The sequence below is a fragment of the Psammomys obesus genome, unplaced genomic scaffold (genome assembly GCF_907164565.1).
Source record: "Psammomys obesus unplaced genomic scaffold, mPsaObe1.curated_primary_1811, whole genome shotgun sequence".
In the NCBI taxonomy this organism is placed as follows: domain Eukaryota; kingdom Metazoa; phylum Chordata; class Mammalia; order Rodentia; family Muridae; genus Psammomys; species Psammomys obesus.
In genome coordinates, this window is record NW_026590405.1 from 6,865,496 (window position 1) to 6,877,394 (window position 11,899).

At 57.6% G+C, this 11,899-nt stretch overlaps 1 protein-coding gene across 1 annotated transcript in view; it reads right to left on the reverse strand.

Moving 5' to 3' along the window:
- Itpr3 (inositol 1,4,5-trisphosphate receptor type 3) overlaps positions 1 to 3,154 on the reverse strand; it is a 57,927-nt gene extending 54,773 nt beyond the window's left edge. Inside the window, exon 1 of the mRNA XM_055607189.1 lies at positions 2,775 to 3,154. Coding sequence (XP_055463164.1) covers positions 2,775 to 2,863 — 89 coding nt within the window. The 5' untranslated portion in view covers positions 2,864 to 3,154. The remainder of the gene's footprint in view (positions 1 to 2,774) is intronic.
- Between the last annotated feature and the right edge of the window lie 8,745 nt (positions 3,155 to 11,899).

Below are 11,899 nucleotides of genomic sequence, written 5' to 3' on the forward strand. Positions count from 1 at the left end.
ACCCAGGCGCTCCGTCACCCCAGCCCCAGGAAAGGCTGCAGGACCAGTTAAGGATGGAGGCAGGCAGGCTTGAGTAACACAAGCAGAGGGCCTCTCCGGGCATGCTTCTGGCTCTGGGGATGTAATTAAGATGCAGCGTTGACTGAGGGTACAGCTCAGGGGCCGGGCACAAACCTGCCTGACAAAGGCACAGTCAACATGCCTGAGACCAGGGTCCCGCTCCCAGCACAGCAGAAAAGGAAGCGGAAGCATGCAGACTTTGGTTCAGCCTGACTGAACGTGCAGTCACTTAGAGTCTACATGTCTACCAAGGTTGACCTTTTTTGCCTGCTTCGTTTTTTCTTGGTTTTGTTTGTTTGGTTGGTTTTGGTTTTTTTTTTTGAAGACAGGCTCTGTAGCCCAGGCTAGCCTTCAGCTCCTTATATAGCTGTCTTCCAATCCATGTTTCCCCTGCCACCACGTTCTGAGGGCTAGGATTACAGACTGCAAGCCACAGAGCTGCGGAGTTTCTAAGGGATGCCGCAGGCTCTGGCATTGGCACCTTCAGCTCCTTTTCATCAGCTCTCAGCGCCAAGAAAGCAGGAAGCCTGGCTCCCCTTGTCCTTCACTGGTCCCCAGCCCCGTGCAGCCTCCGTGATCAGCTCTGAGTCCATGACTGGCCCAGCGAATGCACCAACTCTGCATTCGCTGGGCGGACAGGAAGCCCACACAGCCTGGTTTGCACCAGAAAGCACTTTGGAAATGTCACAGGAAACAAAACAAAACAGGGTTAATTGTGCCCTGCAAGGTGGGGTCTCAGAGGGTGGGACAGATTCACTCAGGCAGGCAGGAGTCACAGGAGAGCAAAGGTAAAGGGACTGACAGGGGGCGGTTCCAGGAAACACACCTGAAAAAGGTGAGGTGAGTGCAGATTAGGCTGAGGCCTGAGCACTGGGGCCAGGCTGGGAAGGCATTTGTCAATATTTTTCTGGAGGGGTGTGCTCGGGAAGGGGCACCCTGGGGTCAAGAGCTCACAAATGGCCCTGAGACCCGCCCTGAGGTCCAGGTGGACTAAAAGTAGCAGCTCCCGGGGCAGGAAGGGCCTGAGAGGGAGACTGGGGAACAGGGAAGCAGAGGCTGAAGCAAGGCCTCTCCTGCGAGGACCTGGGTTGTTACCCAGCACCCATAAGTTGGCTCACACCCTCCTGTAGCCCCAGCCCCAGGGCATCCGATGTCCTCTTCTGGCCTCTCTAGCCACAGAGCACCCACCCACATGGTACACGGACATACATGCTAGCAAAACACTCAATCACAGAAAAGAACTCTTAAAAAGAGAGAGAGAAGGCAGAGGGATTCCCAAACCAGGGAGACTGCCTGAGGACTGGGAAAGGAACCTACCCCTCAGGATGCTTAAACAACAGCCACCCTGTGCTCAGCCCCGAGCCAGACACATCAACACAAGTGACTGTTTTTCCAAAATTCTGCAGAGCTTGGCGGGGTGGGGGCGGGGTTCGCACCTTTGGCTCCGCCCCCCACCCTGTCCCACAGCAGGGTGTGAAGTGCTGACTGGGCAGGCCCTCGGCACTGCCCGGAGCCAGGCCTGCAAAGATGCTGGCCCTGCGGTGGCTCCTCTGGGGGAAGAGAAATCTGGCGGGAGGTATGTGCAGGGACCCTCCCTCTGGCCCAGGAGGTGTGTAGGAGCGCCTGGAGGACGCCGGGAGGGACACTGGAACTCCCGTCTCGGCCTCCTCTGGCACAGAGGCCCTCGCGGTTTCTCCTCCCTACCGCACGCCGAATTCCAGCCCCCAAAGGGAGAGCGAGCAAGCGAGCGAGCCAGGAGCCTCCCACCTGCCGGACTCAAACGACCCAGGGCCAGGGTAGGGCTAACCTCGGTCTGAGAATACCCGGGCACTTCCAGAGCTCCCGGGGGAGAGCCACCCTCTGAGTGTTGCTTGAGAGAGGAGACCGTAAAACATAAGCTCCCGCACTGAGGACGGGGCAAAGGACCCAGACCCTGGCCAGCGCCCCTCCAGCCCTCCAGCAGCGAGGTGCCCACGGACTGTCCGAAAAAAGATACAGGGCTTCCACCCTCTCTCAGCTGCAGGCTTGGCCCCATCCGAGGCGGGGCTGATCCCCCGCTTCTCCAGCCCAGACCCTGGGGGGTGGCAGCCAGAATTAATTAATGTTTGTAAAGCGCTCTAGAGAACCTGGGACCAAGTACCCAGGGGCGCCAGAGTAGCTGCACAGGAAATTGGCGGGGAGAGGCGGGGGAACGAGGGGGCCAGCTGGCCAAGACCTGGGCTGCGTGGACCGGGAGGGTAAAGAAAACACCTCTATTAAAGAGGGGATGGGTCACAAGGAGAGCAAGATTTTTATACTCCCCCCCCAAAAAAATTCAAGATGGGGCGATAGAAGTGAGCCGCGCTGCAAGCTGAGCCAACCCTAGCACCCCACCCCCAATCCTAGCCAAGCACAATCAGGCCCCGGCCACCTGCGCCACCCCGGGGCTACTTGCAGAGGAAGTCCAAACCCCCCAACCTTAAGTGAGGAAAAGGAGTGTTCCAGGAGTGGCGGGCCTCGTGGGCCCAGACGCCTCCTGGAACTCCCCAAGACTACTTACTACCTGAGCAAACAGCGCACTTCCTTTCTCTAAGAGAAGGAGGCCAGAGGCCCCTCGCTTCTGGAGACTGGGGTGTCCAAACCCTCCATGGAGGGGCAGAGGTATCTGGGCATCGGGAGACCGAGCAGCTGGTACCGCGGCCCGATGCCCCCCTCTTCGCCCTAGGCTCACTCACCCCAAAGTGCTGATGAAGCCATTGACGGAGCCCTCGGCGTACAGGGACACGATGTCCCCAATGTGAAGAAAGCTGGACATTTCGTTCATTGCTTTGGCCCTCCGGGGCTCGAGGCGGCAAGGGCGCCCAGGAGCGAGCCGCCAGGCTTGGTGCAGGGTACCGAGGCGCGTTGGGCGGAGAGGGGCACAGTGCCACCACGCAGCCCGGCGACCGGGACGGTCGGGACGGCCGGGGCGGGCGGGCGGTCGGTCACCAGAGCGCAAAGAGGAGCGGCGCGGCCGGGGTCCGGGTGACGACCGACCCGCGTCTCTGCACGCCCGCCCGCAGCCCTGCAGCCCGACCCGGCCCGCGCGTACCTGCAGCCTGGAGGGAGCAGGAAGTCTGGGGCCACCACACACATGCAAATCCCGCCCGGGAGGCGGGGAGGCCACACCCCGGCCCGCCCCCGCCGCCGCTCCCACGTGCACCCGCGCCCCGGGCTCGGCCTCCTCTAGAGGGGCGCGTGTGCGCGCCTGAACCCCTAAAGGCGCCCCGAGCGCCACCGGAGGACCCCCGGGCTCGAGCGCGCTCCCTAGACGGCCGCCCACCCTCGCGACCCCCGCATCGCCTGTCCTGCGGCCCACGCGTGGCGGAGCACGCTGGGAACTTGGCCCCGTCGCCCTGCGGCAACCGCGCCCAGCTGAGAACCGTCTCGCGCCTGGACGCGCGCTCAAGCCCTTAGCGTTGCAAATCAGGATTCATTTCTCTCAACGTGAAAAGTCTTTTCATTGCACAATAGAAAGTGCTGGGGCTTGGAGGGGAAATGAAGCAATGGGGTGGGTTTGGGTGTGCGCGCGTGTGTGTGTTTTCTCTCTCCCCGCATTCCTGTGTACAAAGAGATCCAACTTCCGAATCAGTTCAGCCGCTCCCTCTCCAGGAGGAATTGGCTCCGTATCTCCTGGCTCCTTCTGTCTTTCCTTTAAAATAAATAAATGATAGTGGGAGCGGGAGAACGCCGCCTCCTCCAGTTAACAGTGCGCCCCTGCGCCCACAGAAACAAGGGACCTGCTGGGGCGGCTCGCCCGACCCCAGCTCTGGAAGTTCAGCCGCCTCGGCCAAGTTGCCTACTTTCTGTTCTGTGCTGCGCGGCGGAGGCTGGGCGTCTGCTTCCCAGCGTTTGGCTTGAACTCCTGCGATAGGGTGTCCGCCCTGCCACCCCAGCGGTCGCGCTCGCCCCCTTCACCCCTCCCACCCCTGCGTTTCCTGAGGGGCGGGAGTGGGGGCGTCTGTCCCCGGGAGAAGAGGAGGAGGAGACTGGAGACAGAAGCAGGAAGAGCCCCGGGAGGGGTGGAGACAGCCGCCAGCAGTGAGACAGCGGCTGACCTGCCCGAGACACCGGCAGGAGGAGAGAGAGCGAGGCGCCTCCCCTTTCCTGAGAAGGGGAGGGGAGAGCGGGGGAAGAGGGTGGAGGGTCGGATGTAAGTGAATAAATAAATAAATAAACTTAAAAAACTAAATAAAGAAGCCAGCGGTGATGGCGCACGCCGTTAATCCCAGCGCTCAGGGAGGCAGAGGCAGAGGCAGAGGCAGGAGGCTCTCTGTGAGTTCGAGGCCAGCCTGGTCTACAGAGTGAGTTCCAGGACAGCCAGACCGCAGAGAAACCCTGTCTTGAAAAACAAAACAAAAACAGAAAAGAATTCTTGGAACCTAATAGAAACCTTTATTATCTGGCAGTGACAATATTTCACATGAAGGAATCTTACAGCGGCAGCAGATCTCACTTAGGAGCCAAGCATTAGCTGTTTCAGGGCCAGGAAAGAACAGAAAAGCTTCCTGCTCTCTATGTCCCACAAGCCGTACACCCAGAGTGTCCTGTAGCTGGACATTCCTGGGGCCACTGGCCAAAGAAAAACAATATTGTCTAGTGACCTCCCCCCGCAAAAAATAAAAAAGATGACCACAGCCCAGAGAAGAAACACCAAACAGCCCAGCCACACAACAGGTTTCTGGAAACTGGAGTCTAAACGTAAGACCCAGTATTGTCCCATGTCTGAGAGCCCGGGCTTCTGGGTTCTCAGACTTCGGAACTTGCAACAGGCCAGTCTCTCCTCCTCCTCCTTCCCTGGGGCTCCATGGGAAAATATACTTTCACTCCACAAGCATTTATGGAAGTCCTGCTGTGGTGGTTTGCCTAAGATGGCCCCACAGGCTCACCTGTTGAATACTTAAGTCACCAGGAACTCGGCCACCAGTAGAGCTCTGTTACAGGATTAGAAGGGCTAGGGGCGTGGCCTTGGTGGAGGAAGTCTCTCTCTCCTGGTGGGTGGGTTTTGTCAGTTCAAAAGCCCAAGCCAAACCCAATCTCTTCCCCCTCCACCTTTCTCTCTCTGGGTCTCTCCCTCTTGACCTATCTTTGTCTGTCTGCCTGCGAGAGTGTGTGTGCGTGTGTCTGCCTCTCTCTCTCTCTCTCTCTCTCTCTCCCTCCTCCCTGCCTATCAACTCCCTCTCCAGCACGGTGCCTGCTCTGTTTCCCTCCAAGGCGACAATGACTAAACCTCTTAAACTGTAAGCCAGCCCTCAATTAAATGTTTTCTTTTATAGGAGCTGCTTTGGTCATGGTTTCTCTCCCTAGAAGAGTAAGGAAGACACCTACTATGTGCAGGGCCTCTGCTCCTCACCAGTGTCCAACCAAGCCGGCCTGTGTCTCCTCCCCTCAGCCATGAGGCTGGAAAGCCGGAGGTTGTACTCTGGCTTCTGATGGCCACTCCAGACTCCCACCTCCCTGCTGCCTGGTCCTTCTTGGGTGAAGATTCCGAAAGATGTCGCCAGGCTTCTGTCACTCAGTCACTGTCCTGGAGGTCAGGGGCACAGCTCCGCATCCCACTGTGAGGTCAAAGGAGGAAGACCCACTGCCAGCCTGCTGCACACTGATGGCCTCCAGGAATTCAGGGAAACGCCCGGCGCCTGGGCCAGTCATCTGCTCCTGCCAAGCCAGCTCTGCCTCCTTCTCGGGTTCTGAGCTGGTGTGTCTTTAAAGAAAACTTCAGCAAGTTTAAGAAAAACTTAAGCACCAGATGGTGGGCTGTAGTGCAGCTGAGTGGTAGGGTGCGCTAACCATTTGAAATCCCAGCCCCTCCCCAAGAAAGGAAAAACCCTCGTCACACAAACCTGGATGGGTTCCCACTACCTCAACCCATGGCCCTGTAGCTTGAGGCTCTCCAGGGGCTCCTTGCTGCCCACAGAACAGGGTCTGCAGAACCCAGCCAGCATCCAGACCCTCACCCCCGACTGTCTCTCCCTCCCCAACCTTGCATCCTCTATAGATACCCGGCTTGCCTTCAGCAAGGAAACCTGCTGTGGCCCAATCCAGGGTCCAGGAATAGGTCTGTGGGTGTGGCTCAGTCAACAGCGTGCTCGGCAGCAGGCAGGAAGCCCTGGGCTCCGTTCCCCGCACCTCATCAGTCAGGCATGGTGCAATCTCAACACACTGGAGGCAGAGGTAGGAGGATCAGAAGTTCCTTGGCTACAGAGGAAGTTCAAGGCCAGCAGAGGCTACCGGAGACGATGCTGTCTTAAGAAAGCGGGGAAAGCCAGGTGTGGAGGCGCATGCCTATGATCCCAGCACTCTAGGAGGCCGAGGAGGTGGATCGATGTGAGTTCTAGGCCAGCCTGTTCTACAAAATGAGTTCAGGACACCCAAGGCTACACAGAAAAACCCTGTCTGGAAGGAAGGAAGGATGGAAGGACGGAAGGACAGAAGGACGGAAGAAAAGCCAGAATCCAGGAAAGCCATGTGGCACACCTCTCCCTAATTCCTGCATTCCTGAGGAAATGCAAGGGTGACTGAGCTCCAGCCTGGGCTATGCAGTAAAGACCCTGTCTCAAAAATATCAGTTCCTACTGGGCATGGTGGTACATATCCTTAACCCCAGCATTTGAGAGGCAGAGGGACCTCTGTGAGTTCAAAGCCAGCCTGGTGTACCTGGTGGGTTCCCGATCAACCAGGACCACATAGTATGATCCATCTCAAAAAACAAACAGCTGGCTGTGGTGGCGCACACCTGTGATCCCAGCACTCAGGGAGGTGGAGGCAGGTGGAGCTCTGTGAGTTCAAGGCCAGCCTGGTCTACAAAATGAATCCAGGACAAGGCATGGCTACACAGAGAAACCCTGCCTCAAAAAACCAAAACAAACCAAACAAAAAAGACAAAGACAGCGGGAAAGAACACAAATTAACCCAGAAGCCAGGATCTGGATGCCCCAGTTGCGGGGGGAACTTCAGGAGATGCCCTGAAGGAGTGGGGAAGGAGCGAGGTGGCCCACCTCTTCTGAGTGGCCTGAGTGGCCATCAGGCTGGGACCAACTTCCTGAGAGAGAGGTTGCCACTCCCAACAGATCAGCCTAGCCCAGGGCCTATCCTCCGTGACTATCTCCCAGCATCCGATGGTCCCAACTCCAGGGAAAGCAAGCAGAGGCGACGGGTGATGCTGCCAGGAAATGCCAACTAGGATCCCCAGAAGCCAGACTTTTGTACCGAGGATCAAACCCTCACGCATGCCAGGTAAATGCTCTACCGCCGTGCTACACCCTAGCCATCTTTTTAAACTTTATATCCTGAGGACAGGGTCTTCGTTGTGTTGCCCGAGATTAACCTTCAACCCGGTGGTAGCACGGGCAGACCTTGAACTCCAGATCCTCTCCTGTCAGCTTCTGGAGCCGCTGCAACTACAGGCCTACGTTAGCAGGCCTGGCAATTTCACACCTTCATTCCTTTTCTGTCTTTTTAATTTCAGACAATGCAGAGCTCCAGCCAGAAGAATGAAAATGTTCACACATCACAGCAAAGTGCCCGAAGGCAGCCCCTTCCATGATGCCCACTTAGGCTGAGGAGGCCGGGAGGGGCTTTCTCCCTGAAGAGAGCAGTCTGGAACCCAGGTTTCCTGCACCACTGTCCCCTCTCAACGCACACACACCCCTGGAGAGCTGACCCAGCTCTGTTGTGTGGTGTTGGGAAAAGTGTAGAACCGTCTGCAGGTCCTCCGGGTAAACAGGTTTCATGCCACCACCCAGGTGCTAGCACAGCCTGGCCTGGCCCTCACGGACCCTCAGAGTGCAACTGGAAAGGCTAAGGACACCCCACCACCACCCACTCACATCTCATGGTGTGGGACAGATGACCAACAGTTCTTGAGGGGTCTCTTCTATCCCTTACTTCCATAGGACAGCAGGAGTGGGGAGGAGCCTGGAGGGGGCAGGACCAGGGTGAAAGCAGGAATGGGCGGGACCCAGCCAGGGCTGACTCAGTGTGGCAGCCACCAGCTGGGTCACCCCTGTGGGTGCGGTGCCAGTCCAGGCCCACTGGGTTCCCGGAGAATTCCTTCCCGATGCCATCAGCTCCCTGGCTGGGCATCCCACCCACAGTGGCAGGGGAGTGTGTTCGGGATGCCCGGGAGCCTTCCTTGTTCGGGACACTTTTGCTCACGCCCTTACCCAGGAAACCCAGGCTCAGAGTCTGGGGAAGCCGGAGGCTGAGAAAGCGCTTGCCTGTTCTTTACCCCACGCCCTCGCTGAGGTATCTACTTATTCTGGACGTCGTGTGACCACGGACACCGCACGAGAGGAACTGACTAGGAGACCAGCCAGAAGACTGGACCACAGGCCGTGGGTTCCAGCAACAGAGGAGATAAAAGAGACCAAGGGCTGGGACTCGCTCGCTGCTGGTCACAGAGGAGAGCCCCTCCCCCCACCTCCAAGGGGCCTTCCTACAGCACAGACTCTGGTTCTGAGTCCCCACGCCAGATGGCCTCTCCTCCAGGCCTTCCCTGACAATGCCCGACTCGGAAGTTTCCCATGCTGGGCTCATCTCAGTCACAGTGAAAGCAGAGCCTGGAGTCCGATCCTGGGAATCTCCAGCCGCTCGCTGACGCAGACAAAAGCCTGTTCCATGCCTTAGCATCCTGGGAACACAATTCCATGTCACCAGTCGGATACCAGCACAACCCAGCTACACATGCCCAGGAGTGATTCAAGGGAGGCTGGGAGAGGCCTGCAGAGGCAGGACAGGGTGAAGGAGTGGTCAGGACAGTGAGGTGCCCTGGAGCTGGCCGCTGAAAGGGCCACCCCTCCTCCCTAGGAGGACGCTCCGAGAGGCAGGCCCAGCTACTGCCGACCTGGGTGTGGCCGAGGGAGAACAAACACCCCCACATTTTCCTCTTCTAGCCCTCCAGCCTCCCGCCAGGGCCTCCCCCTAAAACTGCAGGCAGCCAAAGGGGAGCTGGGCAGGAGGGAGAGAGAGAGGGAGGGAGGGCAGAGCAAGCCCACAGATGTGGGCCGTGGGTCTGGGGGGCCAGATTGGAACATCTGGTGGACGTGATTGTTCCGCACGGCCGGGCTATCAGTCTGCACTCTCTCAGCCGGGTGTGGTGGCACACACCTGCAATTAAAGCAGAGGAAGGCAGAGGGACCACAGGTGGAGGCCCAGCCTGGGCAACACACCAAGACCCTGTGTCAGAGAAACAGCGAGAAGGCCGATCAGAGGGCTCCCCAAGCCTGCCTACCCAAGTCCACCCACAGTCCACCCCCCAGAACCTGCGCGGCCGGAAGAGAGAAGTCAACTCCTGTGGGTCACATCACGCCATGACACACTCACGCTCTCACATACACATAAACAAGCAAAATCAGCTACTTAATTACAGGCCAGGGCTCAAAAAAAAAAAAAATCAGAACCAGAAGAAAAAGGGAGAAATCAATGCCAATCAAGGGGCCCGGGCAGTGGCTCAGAGGGGGAAGCGTTTGCTAAGCTCCAGCGCCCACAGAAAGCTAGGATGGTGGCGTGAGTCTGTGTCACCTCCTCGGGGCTGGGCAGCGGGTGGCTTGGCCAGGCAGCCTAGCCGATCACCGAACCCGAACGGTGCTGTGTCCAGGTGGGAAGCGCCCGAGGAAGACACCTGACGTCAGCCTCTCACACGCACACAAATACACACAAACACAGAGATACACGCCTGCATGCACAAACACAAAACCACCAAACCACAACCACACACACACAATTGTTTTTTAAAAAATGCAGCCTGGCCGTGGAATTTGGGTTGTATGGACGACCCAGGATGGGGCAGGAAATTTTATCTAGATGTCCACAAGGCAGACCCAAATCGCCTTGGTCGTTGAATAAAGCACGTTGAATAACATGCTTCCCATGTTCAGAGCCCTAGACTGAGGGAGCTGTCTGTGCTTCAGCGAAGTGTCTGAGGGGGAGTGGGGGTGGCTACAGTGTGGCTCGCCCTCAGCCTCATTCCCAGACGGGCTTGGCGGGAGCTGCCAGGGGAGGCATGCACATGGCCATCTGCAGGTGCGTCGGAGGTCTGCTTGTGCCTGAAGCCACGGGGAGGCGGAATACTGGGATCCTGGGCCTTGGAAGTTTGTGGTGAGGGAAAACTACCTGGAAGGCTGCCCAGGCTGTGGTCAGGCAGGAGCAGGCCTTGATCGGCAGGAGGCGAAACCCTGGCGCCAAGTCTACCTGGGACTGGCTCTGGCCTCCAGCCGCACCCACACCTACCTTGGCAGGAAGGAAGTGTTCGAGCCAGCCTTGCCCAGATTGCCAGGCCTGGCCTGAAGACTGTTAAAACACACATGGCCGCCCACTCCACAGCTCCCACAGGGCTGCTCCCACACCCAGATGACTGGCCTGCTTCTAGAGCCTCCGTAACTAAGGGGGGTCATGAGGAGAGTGCGCCATGCCCTCCTCAGGGGGCAGGAACGGGTCACGGCCCAGGCGCTCTGAGTGGAGAGGGAGAGAAAGGCCCGCTGTTTGTCCAGGAGCTGGGCAGACACTGGGGCCCTTGTCCTGGGTCAGTCGGGGAGGCCTCCCCCGGCCAGATGGAGAGCAGCCGGCCTCTTCCTCCTACACCCCCTTCCAGCTCCTGTCTGTGAGAGAAGGACAGAGGAGCGTTCCCTGCAAAGCCTGGTGAAGCACAGCCCCAACCCCAGCCAGACACCAGGAGCTGGGACGCCGAGCCCCAGGCTGCCTTGCCAGACCTCAGGCCTGAAGAGCTGGGGAACCCTTCTCTGTGAGGGGCTCTCCGGCTTCAGAAAGCAACCCCAGCTTTAGAATGTGGGGCCAAAAGCCTGGTTAGGGGGCTGTAATGTGTGCTGGCTGCTCAAGGAAATGCCGGGGTGCAGGGAGATCCTGAGGACGCACGCCCCTCCCTCCTGGAATTGGGGTTCTGGTGCAGATCCGGGTTACTCCCCTAAATTACATGCACGTTTCCTGTGTGCTGTGGAAGTGTGGGTGTGACGCGGAATGGAGCTCCCAGAGAGGCCAGGGCCATAGTGGATGGGCAGGGAGGAGCTGAGGCTTTATCTGGCAAGCCGGACACAGCAAGACTGTGCAAAGATCCTGAGACGGGGAGGCCTGAAGACGGGAGGGGCGCCAGAAAGGAGACAGCACTGCAGACACACCAGTCAGTGGAGCTGAGAGAGGCTCCATGTGCCAGGCAGGGCTTGGGGGCCGGGAGGTGGCTCAGCAGTTAAAACCACTGGCTGCTCCTGAGAGGACAAAATTGGGTTCCCAGTGTCCCGGTGGTGACTCAGCGGCCTGTAACTCCAGTTCCAGATAGATCTGACGCCCTCTTCTGGCCTCTGTGTGTACTGCATGCTCATGGTACACAGCCACATTCAAGCAAACACTCATATGCATAAAATAAACATAATTTTGGTGTTTTTTGTTTTTTTTTTAGATGGGGTCTCACTATGTAAGCAGGTAACTTTCTTGAAACTCACTATGTAGACCAGGCTGGCCTCAAGCCCACTGATATCTGTCTGCCTCTGCCTCTGGAGTCCTAGGATTAAAGGCGTGTGCTATAATGCCTGGCTAAGATTTTGTTTCCCAAAATAAATAGATAAAGAAAAAGAAAATATTTCTTTTTCATCTTTCTTTGGTTTTGGTTTTGTTGTGGTTGAGACAGACCTATGTAGCCCAGGCTTGCCTCAGCCTCAAACTTAATATTTAGCTAAGGATGACCCGAACCTTCTAAGCCTCCTGCCTCTGCCTCCTCTTCCCACATGCTGGGATTACACGCCTCCAAATCCTAACCTAGACTTTTTATTTATTTATTTATTTATTTATTTATTTATTTATTTATTTATTT